Source organism: Octodon degus, unplaced genomic scaffold (genome assembly GCF_000260255.1).
Source record: "Octodon degus isolate 3935 unplaced genomic scaffold, OctDeg1.0 scaffold00079, whole genome shotgun sequence".
NCBI lineage: Eukaryota > Metazoa > Chordata > Mammalia > Rodentia > Octodontidae > Octodon > Octodon degus.
Genome location: NW_004524655.1, coordinates 5,304,552 through 5,327,965, shown reverse-complemented (window position 1 = coordinate 5,327,965; position 23,414 = coordinate 5,304,552). Strand labels below are relative to the sequence as shown.

The 23,414-nt window shown below is 42.4% G+C and overlaps 1 protein-coding gene across 1 annotated transcript in view; it reads right to left on the bottom strand.

Annotated features, from left to right (window-relative positions):
* The window catches only part of Ccdc60 (coiled-coil domain containing 60), a 112,531-nt gene extending 89,903 nt beyond the window's left edge, over window positions 1–22,628 (bottom strand). The window contains exons 1-2 of the mRNA XM_023720933.1: window positions 22,512–22,628; window positions 10,297–10,376 (exon numbers count right to left, since the gene is read on the bottom strand). Of these exons, the coding sequence (XP_023576701.1) occupies window positions 10,297–10,376; window positions 22,512–22,628 (197 nt within the window). The remainder of the gene's footprint in view (window positions 1–10,296; window positions 10,377–22,511) is intronic.
* Window positions 22,629–23,414: the final 786 nt, after the last annotated feature.

Here is a 23,414-nt window from a genome sequence, read left to right as displayed (position 1 = left end):
ACTGGCAATGAGGACCCAACCCAGTAGCTGCTAAACAAATTGCAATGGTTTGTGATAGCCAGTTGTGCATGTTTATTCTCAACTCCGTGCTCAGTGCCATCATACTGGTGGCTTGGAGCTGGCCTTAGGGAGAGGAATTATGCCACAGAAAGTAGCACATATTACATATCAAGGCTTGATTCCCCTACCAAAAAGCCAGATGGTAAACAGAGTGGTACTTAATGGTTCACAATCTAGTGGTAGACAAGGTACTGGGAATGCTGCAGCCACACAATTGTTAAAACTTTCAACAGTAGTGGAATCAGGATACCTTCAGAAGGTAAGTGTCCTGGCAGGTAAAATATCTCAAGATCATACTTTGCAAAGCACAAACTGCAGGGGTGAGGAGAGTGCCTACTGAGCATGGATCACTGTTGACAAGTGTCTCTAGAAAAAGAAATGGATCCGAATCCTGGGAAGTTTTTTCTCAGAGGAGATGAATTTATACAAAACACACGGATGCCAGACACTAAAAGGGCAAGGCTCAAGCCAACAACTTCTGACACTGCCAATTCTGCAGATAACTCACTACTATTATGGACTACTGGACTATATTGGATTATTTTGCTGAATTCACATACCTACAATATTTGAAAGGCAATTGAACACCCATCTTTGACAAAGCTCAAACAAAAAAAGGGGATATAAATGAAGGACCATTTTGGAGTGAAAAAATACATATCTGTATATACAAAATAGTTAGGATAAATATACAGCTACTTTCTCTTAGCTCAATGAGAAGAAAGATTTGTACTACTAGTGGTTAGACAAGATATCATGTCTGTATCTTATACTATGAATAACTACTACAAAGACAACAATATGCAATGTATTATTGTAACTGTCTTACTAACCTGTTTTGAAACTGTCTCGTTGCTATGTTTTTCTCAATAAAGTTAATTTAAAAAAGAATTGGATGATGTGTTGCACTGTCCAAGTCCCCCTCCCAACCTGAAGCATCTACTCTTCCACCAAAGGAGAATGTTGCCCACTGCAAGTTCTCACCTGAGTGTTTCCCTCAGAAGTACATGGGTTCAGAGGTGTCACTCCTTTGCGTTAATGTGGGACATCCCTGAAGTGCAGCCCTTTCATTACAGCTCCCCTTGGGGTTGTTTTAGGTGTCTTGTGGCTGCATCCCAGTTCCATTTCTCCTTCTGTACTGCATCCCACCTCCTTATAGCTGTTGGTCCTGAGAACAATTCTCAATAAGCCACTTGCACACACCCAGCCTTTATCTTAGATTGCCTCCCTGAGAGCCCATTCTATAGCACATGGAAACAACAGTAGATCTTACATCTAGGTTTTTATTTAGATTTTTTTTTCTCCCTAGGAGGGTCATTAAAGGTGCTTGGTCTGCCATACAGTTAGAAATGGAAGCTCATGGTTTCCTAATTAGGGAATAGGGGCTTCCTCAGGACTTTCTGGAGCCTTAAGGACTTTCATAGCCTTACTATGCATGAGGTATCTGTCAGACAGAGATACTGTTTGCATTTCTCAACATGTGAACATATATGTGTGCATTTTGCAGGAAGGGAGTCTGATCGACTCACACTGGAAAACTTTAAACAAATTGTTTCTCTCCTCCCCTCCCCTCCCCTTTTCTTTTTCTCCCCTCCTCTCTTCTTTCTTCCTTCCTCCCTCCCTCCCCTCCCCTCCCCTGTGCTTTCCTTCCCTTCCTTTCTCTCTGTTTTTTAGACAGGATCTCACTATGTAACCCTGGCTGGCCTTGAACTTCTTTTCTTTTTTGGTGGCATCAGGAATTGAATTCAGGCCCTTGCGCTTGCCAGGCAGGTGCTTATACTGTTGAGCTATGTCTCTGGTCCTAGCCTTGAACTTGTGTCTCTTGCTTTGTTACCTCCTGAGCAGAGGGTTACAGGTGTGCTTCATCATGTCCTGCCTGCCTTGTTTCCTTGTGTGTCTCCTTAAGTCATAAGCTGCCTCTGCTCGTGTTGAAGCAATGAAGTTAACTATTGTTACTAAACATGGAAAACTAAAGAGTAATGATTGTAATCTGACATTAGCATTTTATGCTTTAACATTTCTTTGCTGGCTGGCTGCTCTGTACTGTCATTGGTAAAGGAGGGATGTGATTGAACTAAATTCTGGTTACCCTGCCTCTAGTCTTTAAAAATAGTATTTTTCCTTTCTTCTTTTTTTTTTTTTTTTGGTCCATCACACATGTGCGCGCGTGCGCATGCGCGCGCACACACACACACACACACACACACAGAGTTTAATCAATGTTATAAATTCACTAAGGACCAATTTACCTAATATTTTTGTGGGCAGTGCAAAGACTGACTTAACATTTTTGCACAGAAAGGAGAATGCATTTGTAGCATGAGGACCCATCCTCCAGGTCCTCCTCAACAGTGGGGCATGTTTTCCTTGTCCAGAGAATGGAAGATGCTTGTGTGAGGCCCTGTAGCTCATCAGAGATGCGTGAGGCTATGGGCTTTGGATTCCTGGCTTTTCCTTTGTTCTCAGGGCATTGCAGGAGCCAGGGGAGGAATGGAGGTAGAACAAAGGATTTTATATGTTGTCTCATGTTTGGCCCCACACATAAAAAATGTTTAACAAAGGCATTGATTGCATTTCAAGAGGAGAAACTGAGGCTCGGAGATGCTACTGACCAACCCAACACCATCCACCTGATAACAGACAGGGCCAGGTTTCTCTGTCTCAAAGTTCATACTCTTTCTGGTGCTCATTAATACTTTCATATATGCTCAGAACAACCAACTTAAAACTACAGTGACTGCTTTTTATTTACCTACTGCACATCCCCAGCAGCTGCCAACCACAGTGTGAGGTAGGTCTTATTCATCTATCCCACATGCTAGACAAAACAACTGAGGTATAAACAGGAGGTTTGCTTTGCCGGTGGCTACCTCAGTTAATAATTAATAAAGTTGAGATTTGGGCCCAGAGCTGACTCCAATTCTAATAGTCTTTCAACTATACTTTGCAATTGCCAAACCTGGCTATACAATGGTACATGCCATTTGGGAAGGAATTCCAGAAAACAAAGTTTTGTGCAAATCCTTACACAGAAAAAGATGCCAGAAGCTAAGATATTTAGGTGTTTAAATGGGAAAACGTTTTCCTAGCCAAGTTCTTTATAAAATGTAAGACTCTGGGCCAGCCAAATAGCTCAGCGGATTAAAGCGCCTCCAAGCGGGTTCAGGGGCCGGGAGTTTGATCCCTGGGCCTGCTGTACCACCCCCTACCCCCGGGCAGTGCTGAGATGGCAATTGAGACTGGGCATCGCACTCCTGTAATCCCAGCTCTTGGGAGGCTGTGAACAGGTGAATCACTATGAGTCCGATCTAGTAGTTGAGAACCTGAACACCCTGTAGACCCTTCCCTAAAATAGAAAAAAAAAAAGTAAGACCCAATAAGACAGCCCCAGTCACAGAGAAAGGACTTAAACATATTTGCCTTCAGTAGAGAGTGGTGTGAGAAAAGTAGAGGAGAAAACTTGCCCTAGAACCAGGGCTAACTAGAGGTGTCAGAGACACCAGAAGGAAGGAAGAAATGGGCAGCGTCACTGAGTCATATCCAAGTTGACAGTTGACTTGAAACAGTTAACTTGAAAAAGCTCCCTCTAGCTCTCATCTGTGTCCTGCTCCTTGGCTGTGCATCTGCGTTTGTCAACTGTGGGCTAAAAACACGAGGCCAAGTGTTCATCCTATGGAACATACGAGGGACTCATTAACAGCCACTTGCTGGCTGCAGGCTCTGGGGCAGATGTGACACGGGTCTTCTCTGAAGGCCTGACAAGGTGAAATTCAGAAGCTTTAGCTGTGCCTTCATCTAAGGTACTGGCTTGCATCTGAATCAGTGATCTGAAACCATTCTGAGGCTTGGAGAAAGGTCTGAATTCTGCCCGAAGGAGTAGTGGTAAGAATCAGGGTTGAATTCTGAATGAAGTTCTGGGCGACAGGCCATGGTTGTGGGTAGGGATCCTGAGTATTGAGTGATGAGATGATAGAAGCCATTGAGAGCAGACAGGAAATGGCTGAGGTCAACAACAACTTTTCCAATTACTTAAATTCACTGAATTAAAATTTAGCCTCACTCCTAGCGGGATTTGGGTAAGGTCCGTTCCTCCTGCTGCTCCATTACATTCCAACCTTCATTTTGAGTTAATAAGATGCTATTACAGATTCCAAAGTTTCCTTTTGAGTCCTATAACTTAGAGATGACAAATAAAATTAAATCCCATGGTGCAAGTCTAGTCCACAGTGGTAGGTGCTTGGAGACTCTGAGACCAAATCTGGGCTTGAGGAGAAAGGGTGGAGTGATCCATTAGTGGTGTCTGCGTGGGCATAAGAGGAGAGGGTCAGGGTTCTTGTGCCACATGTCTGTCATCGTGAATCTAAATATTTCAGTTCAGTGATGAATTTATGCCTTCTTGTTCCAAAAATAGTTGGCAGAAACTCACTCTCTGGACATAAACCATACCTCAAAGTGAGTACTGTTAACATTATAAAACACTATTAACTTATGAAACACTGTTAACTTATAAAATGGCTCAAGAAGTGGTATGGGATGGGATGATGGAAGTGCTACAATTCCTCTTGATGTTTATGTACCTTAGGAGCCAGAAAATGATTTTAATTAAGGTCTTTGGCTGGCAAGCTAGCCTATCCAAGAGTTGTTCATTTTATTATTTATTTTATGGTAACAATGATCAAACCTGAGCATGCTAGGCAAGCACTCTACTGCTGGCTATGTCTTTAGACCTTTATAGTTTTTATTGTGAGGGTACTTTTCCATGCTGGCCTCAAACTTGTGATCCTCATGCTTCAGCCTCCTGAGTTGCTATGATTATAGGCATGTGCCACCTCACCTGGCTCACAGTACTAGTTCATGTCTTAAAAGTCAGCTCAGAATTTGCTATGTGGTTACATCTCCATTGTTTTGCAATGTAACTTTTCCGTCTTTTCCATCACAAAGTAGAATCTATTCTTCCGTCTTTAATCTAGGCAGGGTTTGTGACTTGCTTCTGTTCACAAGAATACCGTAGATGTGTTGGTTGCCAGTTCTTAACCTAAAGTTCAGTAGGTCCTGTACTCTTTCTTAGGACTCTACCATGATAAGAACAAATCCAAGCTAACTTGCTTGAGAATGCGACACTATGTTGTCTTAGTCAAGGTTATGCATATGGCTAGTGACCTTCAAACATGAGCGATCCTGGCCTAGACTACTAGAGACACCTACCCAACTCAACTAATTCCAGATGCACAAGGGAGCCTAGAAAAACCCTCAGCTCAACCACAGACTCATAATCACTACTAGGTACTACTGTTTTAAATCACTGGGTTTCTGGGATTATTTGTTATGCAGAAGTAGCTAACTGCCATGGTAACTTTAAGTAAATTTCTGATGTTCTCTGAGTCTCAGTTTACCACTGGAGAAGTTATGCAACAAGATATTTTTCCTGCCTTGGGGAAGATCTTTTTTCTTCCGTATTTTAGGAAGGGGTCTACAGGGAGTTCAGTGTCTCACTACTAGATTGGACTCATTGTGATTCTCCTGTTTACAGCCTCCCAAGGGCTGGGATTACAGGTGTGCACCACCACACCCAGTATCAATTGCCATCTCAGTGCACCCAGGGGTTAGGGCCAGCATAGCAAGCTTGGGAATTGAACCCCAGGTCCCTGCACCTGCTTGCAGGCACTTTAATCTGCTGAGCTATTTAGCCGGCCCTTGGGGAAGATTTTAAGATGTTACATAGACATAAATTTCAGTGAATGGTTTTTGAGTGCCCACTCTATGCTAAGCACTTAGCTAGATTCTGGGACTCATAGGACAGGTTGACACTAATTTTGCTCGACTTTGGTGTCTCTTCTCTCCAGCCACAGGCCAGCCACCAGTAAGTTGGAGTGGATAATCCTGCTTAAATGTCAGTGGAAAAGGGAGAAGTTGACAGGTTGACCTGAAAGGCTGTAAGCAAAGGGCCAGATATCTCATCTTCTGATTTATCCCATCTCCCTTACTCATGAAACCAATTAAGTTAATAAACACATCTTCTTCTTTAAAAAAAAAAACACACACACACACACAAAAACTGAGTTCTAGGGATGGACAAGAATCTCATTTCATCTTGTCAATACACACTTGCCCGGGACCACAACAGTGGCCATGGCACACTTCGTGTTGGAGTGAGAGCTCTTACATTCTAGCAAGGGAGGAAGAGATGGAAACAGATCATCGTAGCACATGGGTGCCTCCTTTTCCCTCAGCTCTCACATCCAATCCAGCGCCAGTCCAGGGATCCTACACCCAAAGCAACCTTGAATCCACCTTCCTCTGCCAGCTCACTGCTAGTTCCTTGATTCAAGACGGCCTTATTTCTCACCACGGCCTCCAGCTGATCTCCTGCAGCAGAGGGGATGTCCTTTTAAAGACTGGCTCACTCCTTTCTCACAGTCCCTCTCCCAAACTGCATAGTCTCACTGCACTTAGTCTAAGACCCAGCCTTCGAGGCCTTGGATGAACCAGCACTTGCCCAATGCTCCTATTTTGTCTCTTGATTTTCTATTCCTCATTCAGCTCGTGTCTCATTGGCATGGTTTCTGTTCCTCCAGCATTCCCAGCTAGTTCCAATTTTGGCACCATTCCCCTTCTGTTCTCTGAAATATCTCCTCTCTCTTCCCCTGTATGTATATGTTAATGGGTTTCTCTCCATTCAGGACCACTCTTCCTGACCCTACAAGTAGCCCTTTCCTGTCCATCACTATGGTCTATAGTCTATGCATCACCTCTTATGCCTCAAGGACAGGGATTCTGTCTGGTTTGTTCCTTTCTGAGCTTCTGTTACACACAACCATGCCTGGTGTATAGCTGGTAAGACTTCCTATTCAATAAACATTTGTTGAAGAAAATAAATGAGCACTGAGGGATAAGAATTTACCAGGAATGTATCCATCCTCTTCCTGGCACTATAGTGAAATCTTGGAGGCATTAATTTACGACAAGTAAAGGTTTCTTTTGGCCCATGGATTTGGAGGCTCTGTGCTTAGGGCATTTGATGAAGCAGCACATTGTGGATAGAGTGTGTACCGAAGCAAAAGCACTTACCTTCTGACATAGGGAGCATACGAGCCAGGAAAGGAAGAAACACAGGCCTTTTCAAGGGCACACACCCAGGATCCTAAGTGTCTCTCATAGTAACACTGGAGGATACTCATCAGAACCATGGCAGAGAGGCATGTCTAACTCAACACCCTATAAATAGCTTTTTCCTTTGACAAAAAAATCCCACCTTACTTACATCTGATTGCCTGCTTCAGCTGCTTATCAAACGCAGCTGGGAAGCAAAGTCTCAGCCCTCCTAAATACTTGCAGAATCTAGATCTTGCCAGGTTCTGCTGTAGAGGGGGTGGTGGTGGATAATTCCTCACTGTTTCTTGCCATTGCCTATATTTAACTTTGGCATGGCTAAATCATGGCTTCTGGTGCAACATTTTCCTTGTCTCTGTCGCAGAGATAATTATTTTTCTTATGGATTTTTAATAATAAGCACTAGTGGCTTCAGAGGAAAATATGTCACCCACTTCAAGAGTGGACCAACTATGGGGCCCACGATCCTCAACTTGTGTTAGCAGAAATTCAGCAACCTAGTACATTTGGTGATGCTTAGCGCTACCGAACATCTGGCAGAACAGGCGAGGAAGAAAGCAGTTAGAGTTTTATTCTTTTTAGCATCATGTTAAATTGGCCATGAAACCAGAGATGGTGCAATTGAATTACAAGAGGGCTGAAGTATTAAATAAAAATCCAGGAGACAGTCAGGGTGTGTGGCTCAAGGTGGGCTAGATTCTAATAGGAGGCGAAATGAATTTACAAAACAATAAGTGGAAAAGACAACATCTTCTTTGCTAATAATTTGCCTCATTTAATACCAGGAGATGGGCCCATGGTCGGGGCTGATTTGCACTCTTTAGAGCTGATTTTCCCCTGGCAAACAAGGGGTTTCATTCTGATGGGAAATCGCCGATTCTTTAAATGCCAATGGGATCCAAGAGTGTGGTTGGGTGAAACCCACTGTTGTCCTTTCATGGGTTCTTGCTTGTGGCTTTCCTGAATGTCCTTTTCCACATTTTTCCTTCATCTCCAGTGGCAAGAGAGGCTAGTCCTGTCTGACGAAGATGTTAAATTCTAGCTTGTTCTGGAGTTGTGGTCAGTGTCGCCGGCAGGAGGGATGGACTGCACTGGCCAACCGAAGGGTGGCAGAGAAGCAAGCCTACATCACGTTTTCCTCCAGCACTGGAGATTGAACACAGGGCCTTCACACAGAACTACATCCGCAGCCCTTTCATACTTGATCTTAGCCAAAGGCTGGGAAGCGACGCACAGCCCTTTTAAAATGTTTTGAATTTTGAGACAGGGTCTTGTTAAACTGCTAAATTGCCCAGGCTGGGCTGGAACTGGTGATCCTTTGGCCTTTGGTTCCCAGAGTGCTGGGATTATAGCCATGTGCCAACATAATTGGGTGTAAAGCATCTTATTAATTTTTTTATTGATTGCATGTTGAATAACAATATTATGGATATATTGGGCTAAATAAAATATGGTATTAAAACTGTTTTCATTCTCTTGGGCTCACTCATCAGTTGTGTAGTGTTGTTGTTCTGCTGGACAGGGAAGGGTGGGAGTGAAGGTGACAGTGGGGTGGGGTTGGGTTTGGATGATGGAGGTGGAGACAGGAAGTGTTCCACTGTGTCCCTCACTCTGGATTGGCTCAGAATGGGCTATGTCAAAGACACAACGACCTTTGCCATTGCCTGCACCGTACATGGCTCCCTGCTCACCCTGCTTGTCTTTGTGCTAGAAAACACCTCCAGCTCATACTCTGCCCCTGGCAGCTTTTTCTGAAGTTCTACATTGTGATTTCATCTTTGGAAGCGTCAGTTTCCAGGAAAGAATAAAGGAGTGAGGAGAAAAATAATCTCATCTCACTACACAGAGGTAAATAAAATCTGTTCTTGAACCTCAGTTTGCTCACACAACAGGGAAAGAAGTGAGGGGGAGTGAAGGCATTCAAGGGTATTTCAAGGTCATAGTAGTTGATCCTTATGGTCATCATTTCACTCACTTCTTCTAACAGAGTCATTGCATTCTGATTTTACAGAGAGGGACAAAGAAGGCAGGGTGGTGCAGCAACTCCTTTCATGTCACCAGCTGGCAGATGGAAGTGTCAGTATTTGATATCAAGTCTAGCTGACTCTCTGCTATCATCCCGTGAGCTTGGAGTTAAAAAAAAAAAAGGGAAACTTTCTGGAGTATGCAAGAGCTCTGTTGGGTCAGATTCAGGAGCAGAAGGGCAAAGCAAGAGGGAGTTCTAGGCCAGACACTGGCCTGAGAAGGTGACAGTGACGGGTCTGGTAGAGTTTCTTTCTGAAAAGTACGTGGTGCCATTGAAAATCATGGTGAATGCTTATGTTTTTGAAAGAAAATTGCAGTGGTAAAGGACACATCAGAATTCATTTCCCTTAGAATACTCTCCCTGCTTTGAAATCTCCTATTGTTCTTGACACTTTCTGAAGCAGTTCTAGAAGTCCTTTTTCATAAGTGTCTTTAGTCTTTAGCTGCTTCAGTGCCCTGAATCAGTTAAAAATGGTTCACTTTCCTGGTCATTTTGACTTTAGGAAAGACCTAGAAATCACAGTCAGAGCCATGCACAGTGTGAATGAGGACACACTATAATGTTTCTATGAGCCTGCCTTTGTATCAGATGGTACCTGGCAGCAACATCTACTGTATTTTTTGATTATAACTTGTAAAGACACTCACAAAAGAGGATTTCCAGAACGTATTCAGAAAGTGGAACTAATGACAGGATGAATATGCTTGAAGTGAGGGGGAGTGGTACTGGGGATTGAACTCAGGACCTTGCACTAGCCAGGCAGGCATTTATGCTGCTGAGCTATCTCTCTAGGCTGTCACTGTATATTTTGATCACACCTCATGCAACCAAGAAAGTAGTACACTGGGGGCCGGGGAGATGGCTCAGTGGAATAAGCGCTTTCCTGGCAAGTGCAAGGGCCTGAGTTCAATCCCCAGTTCTGAAAAAAAAAAAGTACACTGTTCTTTGCTCCTTACAAGGTTACTCTCTTATAGGTCTTCTGTTACATATTTAGGGTTGGGGGACCTCAGAACTAGGCAAGGACTTGTAGATATCCCACACAGCCTGCTCACCATGTCAGAGACTCTATGAGTCATTCATTCCTTGTGGGGCTCACCTACCGGCTCCGTATAAGGTCTTTTTTGAGGTTGATTATTTCCCTGTCCATATACCTGATGCTCTTCAGTGGTTTGTCTGGGACCTGAGGGGAAGAGAAGGGAGAGAAAAAGAGGTGTTAATGCAATTGTTTCAAAAGGAGTCTGGCAACAAAAGCTCATATATTCATTTGTGGTCTTCCATTATTGTGACAAACTCATGAGACAATCCACTTATAAAGAGATAAGGTTCAGTTTGGCTCCTGGTTTTAGAGATTCTAGTCTATAATTGGTTGGTTCCATTGCTTTGGGCTAATAGTTGAGACAGCAAATCATGGTGGGAGCAAAACTGCTCACCTTGTAGCCAGAAAGCAAAAGAGAGAAAGGGAAAAGGACCAGGTTCCCGCTATCCTCCATGAGGCACATCTTCAGTGACCTAAGGACCTTCCACAGGGCCCTACTTCCTAGAGGTTCCACCAACTCCCAGCAGCACCACTTGGTGGGCCAACCCTTTAACATGCAGGCTTTGGGGGACATTCAAAGTCTTCCCCAAGTAATATTGACCAGGTCTGGGCAGCACAGAGTACCTTTCTTGACCAAAACAAACCATGTAGCACAGGAGACATAGCATAGGCTTTGAGAACACGTGAATCAGAGCTCTGATCTTAGTTCTGCCCAATAATTCGTTATGTGATCTTGGATGAATTATTCAACCTCTCTGGGCCTCAGTTTTTTTCAGTAGAATGGGGAATAATTTTTACCTCACTGTGCAGATTAAGCTAATTCTGCAATCTTGACTCATAGCAGACATGATGAAAAGTGGGAATGACTTGTTAGCACTATGCCTAAAGAAAAACCAACTATTAACCCTCAAGTAATTATTACTGTTATTGTCACTGGCAACTTAAGGAGTTAAATCTGGTGACAACAGAAACACAAATGTACTCTCTTCCTTTTGCTTCCCCATAGCAGGACTTTATCAGTGAATTATTCAGATAATTGTTTAGAGTGTTTCCCCCATTTTTCTCTTAATTTTCCTTAACCAGGCATAGGGGAAATCTCTCAGTTCACAACTTTGTCAGAGATTTATACCAGGCCAGCATAAAGGAAACAGTTAAATTACCCAGATTTTAGTATAAATTGTTTTCTTTATCCCCGCTCTCCGCCTTAGCAGAGACATTAACTAGAATATTATCTGGATTACTAGTCATGGAATTAATTGTTGTGTTTAGAGTTATTTAAATAAAAAAGAAATATTAGGAAGCTATGGGGAAATAAGCATTCTCATATAATGCTGGTGGGAGAATACATTGTGACATTTTGTTACGAGGACCATTGACCAATGCATATCAAATGTTTTAGACGCGTGCTTGCCCATAGATCTGATGGCTACTATTGAGTATCCTACATGGGCACCAGGGCTTAACAACAAAGTTGTTTACCATAACACTACTTATAGTACCAAACTCTGAACAGTTATGATGAATGTAAACAACAGAATACCATGGGAGCAATTAGTTTTAATAGCAACATAACAAAAGCATATTTATTGACATACTGAGATGTTTGGGTTCTTGGAGTGAGAAGGCATGTCACAAACTAATATTTATAGCATGATTATACTTTTCTTTTTGAAAAGTGATCTATGTGGATAGAAACCTATCAAAGCCTTAGAAGGACATAGCCCCTGTGCTATTCGGCTATCTCATAGTTGGGACAAACCCATCTCCTTTCCAAAGAAGGAAAGATTTATTTGGCTCATGGTTTCAGAAAGTGAAGTCTATGGTCTTCAGGCCCCAAACCAGGAATATTATGGCAGGAGTATATAATAAAGTTGCTTAGCTCATAGAAGTCCAGAAGCAGAGTAGGGAAGAGTGCCAGAGAGGAAGTGGTCACAGACCATATAGCCATACCCCGTTGACCCATCCAGACACACCCGGAAGTGTGTTTTACTAATCTCTTGGCTGTTTCCTAATCTAGTTACATTGATGCAACACAATTAATGGTCCCAGCCACCAAATCTCTCAGAAAAAAGGATTACAACAAGCTTTATCTCATCTTTTTAGCTGATGTGCACTTTTTACGATTTTGCAATCAATGCAAATTATGTACATCATAAACAAAAGAAAACATTTTAAAATGGCAAAATAAAATGCTGTGGAAGCTGAACTAAGACTGCTTTCTGAAGGGGAGGTGACCATTTGGTATCCATTAACAAATTCTCCACCTCATGTGGGAGGAGATGGAGTGATTTTTCTGTAGCTGCCATCATGAAATTGGGCTCTGATGCCCATTGCTCTGGAAAGCGGAAGGTGAGTAGCTGTACCTAACTAAGTTCAAAGGCATTTCTGGCAGGCGAATGGGAAATGGAAAGTGGAACAACAGAGAGGAAGGCAAGGGCTGTCTGACCTGCCTGATTCTCTACCTTTTCCTCCTCACTAAGCCAGTACATGTTCCATGCAAGGCAGCTCAGATTCAGAGTGAAGAATCTATGGCAACTTCCCAAAGTATTTATAAGTACAGCTACTTCTTTTCCACTCAACAAAGCACAGGTGATTCTTGAGTAATGATGGTTTAATCTGAGATTTTGATCAATCTTATGATGGTATGAAAGCACACCTATACAACTGTTATGGTTTGTGTCTAGCTGTCCCTCCAAAACCTCATGCGGTCATTGAGGTGGCTTTTAGAGTTTGTGATTAATTCATGATCCAATGCTGGGATTATGGGTGTGGGTGCTACACCTGCCCTGGGTCAGATAGCCTGAATACAATATAAGAAAGGGAGTGAGGCTAGCTAACTGCCACAGCTGCTGCTCCTCCCTTTGCTTTTTGTTGTTTTCCCTTGCCATGAACTTCTGACCTTTGATATGTGCCACTATGCCTTGGAACCAGTTGAATATGGACTGAAACCTTCACTAACTGTGAGCTAAGTAAACCTTTTCTTCCTTAATTTTGGGTGTTGGACATTTTGTTGTAGTAACTAGGAAAAAGTAACTGAGACAACAAACATTATGTTTATCACTTTCACTCCAGAATTCAATACAGTGTATAAATTATTCAACATTTTGTTTTACAATAAGTTTACTGTTAGAGGATTTTGTCCAACTGTAGGCAAATACAAGTTTTTTGAGCACACTTAGTGTAGGATGTTTGGCAGGTCAGGTGTATTAAACATACTTTTGATTTATGATATGCCAACCTATAATGGGTTTATTAGATGTAATCCCATTGTGAGTTGAAGAACATCTGTATTTGGATTCAAAAGTACATGGGACAGCCTTGTATAAGCTCAATTGGATATGAAACCATGAGATCACTTAGCTCTTTAGCTGTGGTTGGCAGAGAATTGCAGGGTGGTACATCTCGTTCAACTGAGAGCACTGCTTCAACCCTTTGGCTGAGACTTGATGGCAAACCCATCAGCTTGCATCTGGAGAGATGGGAAAAGATGGAAGACTTAACTGTCTCCAAGAAAGCATATGAAGATTTTTCAGGAGAACTTTTTCAAACCTTTACATGCAGGATAAGATGTTATGGTTTGTGTATAGTTGTTCCCCCACAGCCTCATGCAGTCATGGGGTGGCTTCTGGAGTTTGTGATAGATTATTGTGGTTGTGGATGCTGCACCTGCCCTGGGGCAGGTAATTTGCATTACAATATAAGGAGGGGAGAGAGGCTAGCTAGCTGGGTGAGCTGTTGCCACTCCCCTTTGCTTTCTGCTCTTCGCTGCCACCATGAAATGTTGCTCTTGGCCACGTGCTGCTCTGTCTTGGAGCCAGCTGAGTATGAAATGAAACCGTCACTAACTGTGAGCTCAATAAACCTTTCCTTCCTTCATTTTGCATGCTGGATATTTGTCCCATCAACAAGAGAAGACTAACTGAGATACAGGACATGAAGGTGCCAGAAGCAGGGCTGACCCTGGAGGAATGGCTGAGGCCAAATAGCCCCAAGTATCATTCAGCACAGAGGCTGCTTTGGGGCTGGGTCATCTGATACCACTTTGGCAAATGAGAGGCAAGACATTTTCCAGAAGCTCACTGGAAGCATGATTTGCAGATATTCTAAGAAACACAGGTGTAAGTGTTGTCATTCCCAACTGTGAAATTGGGAGTTGCTGGCTGCCTTTTGTGCCTGTGTAGGGCTAAGAAGATGTAGAAAGAAGCAGAGAGAAGGTTTAGTCCTGTGATGCTTTGTTTAAATGACCAAACTTGAGCAGAATTTGGATGTTTAAATGTGCCTTTCCTTTAGTATTTAAACCAGCATGAACTGGATCTTCTATTACCTGGAAACACAAGAGTTGTATCTGAATTATGTGCCCTCTCGGGAGTGCCAAGGCAAGGAGCTATTTCAACTAGGTTTATTTCCTTCCTCCACCTCTCATGGGAGATGAAGATCAGACACCATTCATTTTTGTACTTGCACAGAAAATGCAGTAGGTTTGGCCACATGCACCACACTGACAACAGATATTCAAAATCGAGATTGACTTTCCTTCTAAATATCACTTTTTGGGAGCATTCTGTCTCCTGTGCAGACCCAAAGTAACTTTCTTAACAGATGCTGTGAGCTAAACATTTTTATGAACAAAGGAAAATAAGCACATATTTTCCTGTCAGAAAATCTGAAAATACATGGCTGAAACCTTGCTGCGTGCCTTCCTAAAACAACCGTCATGCTTTCAACACCTTAAATGCCATCTTCCTCATGAGAGGACACGATTATGTCTAACTTTTAAGATTCCTTTCAAATGTCAGCTAATCATAGCTGCCCACGCACCAGGGGATTCCCATTATTGCGTAAGAGTGGATTTGTAGGAACTGGAGTTGGTGCTGGACAACTTCCAGCAGCTGTGTTCTTGACCTGACATACAACTTAGCAAAACAAGGCTGCTCCACAGGCCCCATGATTACATCAGCATTTTAGTGCGCTTTCAGGAGAACAGTTTTCTTGTGACCATTGTTTAATTATACTGATAATAAACATCAGTAATGATTGATATTGGATGAGAGAGTCTTAGTTTTCAGGACACTTACAAACTTTATTTGATATGGACAAAATTAAATACTTAAAAAGCTTCCAAAAATTTCTCTCACCTCAATCCTTCTAGAGGGTGATTTGGAATGTTTATGCCAAGGTTTGAGAAGATTAGTCATTTGCTACCTAGTGGCCTTTAAATCAAGGAAGGTCTATGTATGAACTGGTGGTCTCATAAGATTATAATGGATCTGGAAGAGTCCCACTTCACAGTGATGTCAGTGCAGTACACAAGAATTTGTGGTGGTGCTTGTGTGAACAAACCTACTATGCTACCATTTGTATAAGGTTAAGTGCATACAGTTAGGTATAGTATGTGATACTTGACAAGATAAAAAACTACTATGTTATTGGTTTATGTATTTACAAGACCATACTCTTTTTAATGATCTGAGAGTATAAGCCAGGCATAGTGATATCTGCCTCTGGGAAGCAGAGGCAGGAGGTTTGTAAGTTTGAACCCAGTTTAGGCAAGTCAGTGACTTAACAAGAAGCTGTCTCAAGATAAAAAACACAAAAGGACTGAGAAGGGAGTTCGTTGTGAAGACCCTGGGCCTCAAACCCCAGTACCACACACACACACACACACACACACACACACACACACACTACGTAATCTAGACATGTGATGATCTTCATCATCTAGATTTTTGCAAACACACTCGATGATGCCCACACAGCGATGGAGACACGTACCCATGCAATCCTCAGAGCGGGCCTCTACCATGAAGGGCTGCATGGCTATACACATCTCCATGCCCCAGCAATTCCACTTCCAGCCAAGCAAATAATGTAGCAAGGATGAAAAGACTATCCATGAGAATGGCTGTCACCGCAGTGTGAAAAGTGAAAGCCACCCAAATGACCAGCAGCAGGCCCTGGGGGGAAGGGGGGCAGGCTATAGTGTATCCTGGCAATGGCAAATGAAATGCTTGAACTTCGCGGTTACCACAGTGTTTCTGTAGATGTTCACTGATTGATGTAGAAAGGTGGTAATAGCGTATAATTTGAAGTGAAAATGTATGTTACAAAATGTAAAGAAATTAGATCAGCAAGAGTATTCAGATTATATTCATAAGATCTGTAGAAACTTTCTAACTTCTTTGAATTGTGCTTTGAAATGTTGATACATAACAAGGTGTATTGGCAGTCACATAAGCTGGAATAAGGATCATTTATAGGGGTGTTCTACAGGACGTCTGAATTGTAAGTAATTAAATGGCTTTTTGGGTTATGCTTTTTGCCGAATATTTCTACAATTTATATCCATTCTAACAAAATAATAGTGTTTTTCATGTTTGCCCAGCAGTTTCGACTACTCTCAATGCAGGCAAAATATAAATATTTAATGATGATTTAAATTGAGTCGTCGAAGGGTCTTGAATGGTGTAAGTTAATAGTTTATTTTAACATTCTGTAGCAGGCAGGGTGTAGGCAGGAAATTGGAGCTTGTGTTAGGCAGTTCAATAGATGCAAGTTAATAGTGAAGAGCAGTTACAAAGATGTTGGAAGACCTAAAGAATGGAACAGAGATGGCAAGAAAAGCTAGAGGTCAGCAAAGAGAAAGAAGTGTTGGCCACTTCAGGGCTGGAGAGACCAAGCGATGAGGGGACCTCCAGAAGCTGTGGAATCAGGCTTCTAGGCAGAGATTACACTCATGCAGATACTCAGTTTTAGGTACTAGTGCCAAAAGAAGCTGAATGGGAGAGGAGCAGGAAATTCCCTGGCTTCTCCTCTCTTCCCACCTCCAGTTTCCTTCTGCTACCAGCTAATCCCAAACCTTCTGGGGAGCCCCTAATCTGGACACCTGGGAAACATAATTTGCAAGGATCTGTTCTCTGTGAGTTTCAAGAAATGGAAATGAACACCAAAAGCAGATGGTTAGGGGTAGTTTAGGCAAATGTCATGTCCCTAGATTGTTTTTGCACTAGAAAGCTATTCTCTCTTTTAGTTAATCAAATGCCCCATTGCAGATGCTACTTTGGTTGTTCTGTACCTTTTGGTCCGAAGTCTGAAGTTCCTAGAGTTTTCCATGACTGCAGACAAATCCAGAATTGGTATCAATCCCTCCCTTTCTCCAGAAATCATTACTAAAAGCCATTATGTTAACTTTGTGTCACTATAACGAATACCTAGGACAATCAATTTATGAAGACAAAAAGTTTGTTTTGGCTCAGAGATTAGGAGGGTTCAGTCAATGACTGATGGGCCCTACTGCTTTGGGCCTATTCTGGAGTAACACATGTGGAAGGAAGTTTATAGGGGAACCAAACCACTCACCTCCTGGTAGGGAACCTGTATAGAGAACAAAGAGACTAGGTATTCTGTCTTGCCAGCAATGACACCCCCCCAGTGACTAGAAGACCTCTCACTACTCCCTACCTCTTATTCATGCAAGATCCTTATACTCTCTACCGACGCAGACTAATATGTCTCCCTACCCAAGTAACATATGTCCAAAACAACTCCACATTTAAGAGCTCAGTCTTGTTGGGCTGGAGAGATAACTCAGTGAATTAAGTGCTTGCCTGATAAGCACAAGGACCTGGGTTTGATCCCGATACCGCATGCTGTCTCAGCTCTGGAACCCCATGCATGCCATGCTGGCCCTGAAACTGGGTGTTGTGGCACATGCCTGTAACCCCAGCGCTGGGGAGGCTGAGACTTGGATCACTATGAGTCCAAGCTGGGTAACGAAACCCTGTACCAAATAAATAAACAAAAGATTAAGAAAATAAGATCCCACTACTGTTATGAAACTAATGAACATGGTAGAAAATCAGGAAAAGATGGATAGATCAGGAGAAAATCAGGATCAAGCAAATTCCCATCAGCAGCTCCTTTGTCTTGGGCTCTCTGACTATTTCCAGCCTAGTTGTATAAAAACCATCTTTGAGACAGCTGCTATTGATTGCTTTTTTCAATTGATTTTAATTTTTTAAAAGAGAATAAAAATAATTTTAAAAAGCATTAGAAATGATGCAAAATTTCACTAAACAAGATAGGAATTCAACAATGGTTGTGATATTGCATATTGTTGTCTTCAAGTTAGTTGTTCAGATTATCAGATATTATAATGCAAAATTTGCAAAAGAAACAATAAAAAGAAAAAATATTTAAGCATTAACTGTTCCTTTCAATAGACCAGTACAAACCAGCAGTGCAATGATCCCAGCTAGCCCATGTATATACATACATTTTTTCCCCTTCTTTTTTTTTTCCTTTCCCTTATCCCAGTAGTTCCTTCTCTTTGCACAGTTTCTTTCTCTTTCACAATATCTACTGTAACTTTATGATTTTATTTATTCTTTCAGGTTCTTACACTAGGGACACAATACAATGTTTCCACACGTGGGTCTGATCTATTTCACTTATGAGTATGGTACTTAGTTGCAGCTATTTACCTACAAAAGCTTTATGTTTATCTGTTTTATAGCTGAGTAACACTCCATTGTATAAAAATAGATCTTTTTAATCCATTCCTCAGCTGATGATGTCCAGGTTGTTCCCAAGATTTAGCTATGACAAAGTGTGCCACTAGAAACACGGGTATACATATATCATTGTGGTATGATGTTTTCAGTTCTTCTGAAAAATACTCAGGAGGAGAATAGCTGGCTTGAAGGGGACCTCTAATTCTAGTTTTTTGAGGAATCTCCATATTGATTTCCATAGTGGCTGCACCAGTCTACACTCCCACCAACAGTGAAGGAGGGTTGCTCTATCCCCAAAGTCCCTCTAGCATTTGTTATTGGCTTATTTCTTGATGTTAGCCTTTCTTTCTTGAATGAGATGGAATCTAGGTGCTGTTTTAATTTGCATTTCTCAAATGGCCAATGATGTTGAACATTATTTCATATATTGATTTGCCATTTGTATTTTTTCCTCTGAGAAGTATATATTCATGTCAGATGCCCAGTTTTGATTGGGCTTTTGAATTTTGGGGGCCTAATTTTTAAATTCTTTATGTGTTCTAGATAGAAGTCCTTTGTCTGAGGAATAGTTGGCTAATTTTTTTCCCATTTCATGGGTTTTCTTTTTACTCTGTTGGTGATTTATTTTGATGTATAAAACCTTTTCAATAAGATGAGATCCCAGTTGTTGATTCTTCGAAGTATTTCCCAAGCACTTTGGTTTTTGTTCATGAAGTCTCTGCCTACCCCTATGTCTTCAAAACTTCTGCCTACTCTCTCCTCCAGTAGATTTAGTGTTTCTGTTTTAATATTTAGACCTTTGATCCGTGTAGCCTTCAGTGCAGTGCATGGTGATGATTGTGACTTTTCTGTCCTTGATTTCCTATGATGTGGCATTGGCCTTCAGAGCCTTCAGTATTTCTGTTGCTCTGAACAGAAAGAGTGATGAATCCAGGCTCTGTTTCCTGGAAAACAAAGTCAGGCCTGTGCCCTGCTCACCTTTCCTACAGCACATGCTGACAGCATCCTTTCTCTGAAAGATTACAAGACCTTGAAAGCAGAGCTGTGAGGAAGCCGTGTCATGTCCTGTAATGTATCAGGTTCAGTACTGATAGATGCGGGGAGGTGAGCACGTGTGTGGACTCCTGGTGGAGCCTGGCGCACACGTGGTGCTGTTGGCAGCTGTACTAATATTTAATATTCATGCCCCGGGGCTCTTTAAACTCTTAACAATCGGAAGCTATTTGGTTTAACCTGACAGCTGAGAAGTAGGGAGAAGCAGGAATGGATGGAAAAAGCATTATTGTCAGAAAGGCCCCAGCTTGAATCCTGGTTCTCTCACTTAGGATTTGAAATGCATAGAATTAATTGCACTCATGCCTTGAGTCTCAGTTTACCCACCTGTGAACTGGCACTACTAATCCTACCAATGACATCACTTCATCTGCATGGCATGTTCTTTCTCAGGTGAAATGCCTGATTCCTTTAGTCCTTGCTATATTATTATTTTCACTTTATAGGGGGCCTGAGGGAGATTTGGAAAGGTGGAAATGACATGCTACCAAGTGGGAAAACCTAGATTTGAACTTAGGTTAAAATGACAACACAGCAGGTGCTCATGATAGCTGCTCTAGTCTACTTCCTCCACCCCCACCCCCATTTTGCATAGTAGGGACTAAATAGGGAATTGCATTTGCTAGCTTTTGATTTACAGATACCATCTTCCAAGCTCATCACTGAATTTTGTTAGATTTCATCAGAAAGAATTTTATATGGCAGAAAATCAGAGTGATTTGTTGAAGGTCACAGCCAGAAAGCCAATCTTCTAAATATCTGTTGTTCTCTGTGCTTTATGAAAGAGTGTTCCAAACCTATCTTTGTTACTCCTTAAAATATGATCTACTTCCTAGAATCAGATTAAGATGGAAATGAATTCCTGCTAAATGTGCCTGGGCTGATCCAGACATCAGGGGAACAGCTGGGACGCTCCATCAGTGGTGAGGGGGAGGGAAGACGAGGGGAGCGGGGAAGAAGGCTGGAAAGCTCAAGGAACAAGTGAGAAGATTAGAAAATTCCAGGCTTACTATGGAGAAGCTGTGAAGAGCCAGATACCCAGGGAATAGATAGGATTCTGGCCAGAACACACATAAGACCTTATGTTACCCGCTCACTTCAGCTTTTATGGTTTAAGAGTGGCAATGGGCACTTCTTTTTGGAGGACAATGAATATTTTATTATCTTTTTGATCACAGAATATAAGATAGGTATCTGCCCATATAGGGTTATCTAGTGGTCTTATCTACACATAAACTCTTTAAACTGAAATACAAAGTGTTCTTTTGGGTTCTTTAAAGGACCTCTTTCCTGAAGTCAGCTTGCATCTTTCAGAATATTTTGTCTACTTTTTTTTTTTAAAGATCTCTTTTTTTTAACATTTATTGTGTGTGTGTGTGTGTGTGTGTGTGTGTGTGTGTGTGTGTGGCCAGCTCAGCCCACCAGGGGGCGCAGCTGGCTGGCATGTGGTGCTGGGGGAATCGAACCGTGGTCCCTGTACTTTGCCAAGCTTGTTCCAAGTAGGTGCTTTAGACCACTGAGCCATCTCTCCAGCCCTTTCAGAATATTTTGATTCAGTTTCTTTCCCTCTATCTTTTTTATGGACCCAGGAGAAAGAAAGCTGGGGTTTTGGAGACTGGAAGTAACTGGTGGTAGAAAGGGGGTTATCTGGGGAGACGAGCAAGTCCTCTGGTGAGAACTCAGGGAGGACTCTGTAGCAGGATGAGGACTGGCTGTGAGGATCAGTGGTCCCTAGAAAGGGAGCTCCTGACGTTCAGGGCCTTCTGTACAGGGCCTGGTTCTCAGCTCATTCCATTGTTGAATGAATGAAGAGCTGGATGCATCATAGTCTTGAGACTAAACCCAGAAGTTAATTATTACTTATAAAAGAGACAAGGTGTTCTGTCATGGTAAGGTCTGGTAGATTCTTCATGAACCACTTGGCCACCCTCAGCACCACCGATCACGGACTAACAGGTGCCACCTGTCCCTGGAGTGAGCCACTAGGGAGTAATCCTTTCTCCCCAGTATGTGTGGATGAAGCTTCCTTCTTTGTCCTACAGCAGTAAGCTCATTTACACTGCCTCATTTGACTCTCAGGAAAATCCTAGGAAGCCTCCTTGCTACTATTTTGATGAAAGAGAAGCCTGGGATCCAAAAGGTCAAGCTGCTTGTTAAAGCTTACTCAGAGAGTAAGGATTAGAGCCCAGCATCTTGTTCTCCTTCCCTGTCCTTATCTAATCCAACCATCAGCAAACTTTAGCCCATGGCTGCTGCCTGTAAAGTAAAGCTTTACTGGAACACAGTCACATTCTTGCATGTACTATTGTCTGTGGTATCTTCCTGTTATGAGAGCAGGCTTGATCCCAAATGTTTCCTATCAGATCCTTTCCAGCAAAATTTCTCTGAACAATTGTATGGTGTTCATAAATAAGCCAAAAAGGAATTTTGCTGACTCAGGAATGCATCAAGTCTTTAAGAAGCTTTGCTCCGTAAAGAGCTCCAAAATGTGTCTCTCCTCCATCTCTACCAGTGTCATCTCCATACTGCTTCAAGCCACCTCTGGAACTCCCAATGGTTTTTGTTTCCTTGGACCATTGTTTGCACAAATGACCCTCTCCAAAGGCATCCCAACCCTATTATGCTTTGCCTAACACACTCCATAAATGCCCCTCGTTGTTTTTAAGACCCAAATCTTTCCTGATAGCTACACAGTTCTATGTGATCCAGTTCCTACCTTCAGTGCTATCAACACCGCTTCCTTGTCCTGACCCCTACGGTCCAGGCACACAATGCTCCTTGAAGTGGTTTGCGTGTATTCTGCTCCCTCCAACCCCAGGGCCTTTGCACCCATGTCTCCCTCTCTTCCTGGATACTCATGTGAAACCCTTTACCTTCACCTTGCTGGTACCGGCTCATCTTTTAACTCTTTGCATTGGTCTCTTCAAGCCTGGTATGCTGCCATGTAAACATCTACAAGTTGAACAGTGCAGAACTCTGGAGGGATACACCATTTATACTATAATTGAAGTGGATGAAATCTATTTGGGGACAGAGTGGTTGGTGGTAAAGGGGAAGTTATCTAAATGAACAATATATTGAGAAATTATGAAGTATCAGCGCTATGCTTAACGTTTTACACCATCAATTTCAGTTAGTTATTAATAAATCCTCTTACAGAAGGATAAGTAGAAATATAGAGAAAGCCTTAAAACTATGCAGGTGGTCAAGTAGCAGAGACAAGACTGGAACCCCCGTCTTCTTGCATTTACAATTTGGGTCTTCAGCTATTAAGCCTCTTAACAATTCAGTGCCCCAATCCTTCTTGCTGAAAGCGAAGGTCTCTTTCTATTATCTGCTGCTTAATTTGCCCATTTTCTAAGGGGTGAGCTTATCTTGCTGAAAAAGATGAGTGGGAGGACGGACCCTGGAGAGGCTCAGAGAGAAGACAGAAGGCTGCATCATGCGTTGCGAAAGGTGATGACAAGGCTCGGGCGGAGCAAAGGGGAAAAGGAGCGATGACATCCAGAAAAGAAACCCACAAGGGTTCACAGGACTGTTTCCTTGCTGTTTTCTGTGTGGGATGCCATCTACAGTGCTATCTTCTCCGTCTCTTCTGCGAGCTGCTCACACCGTGTGC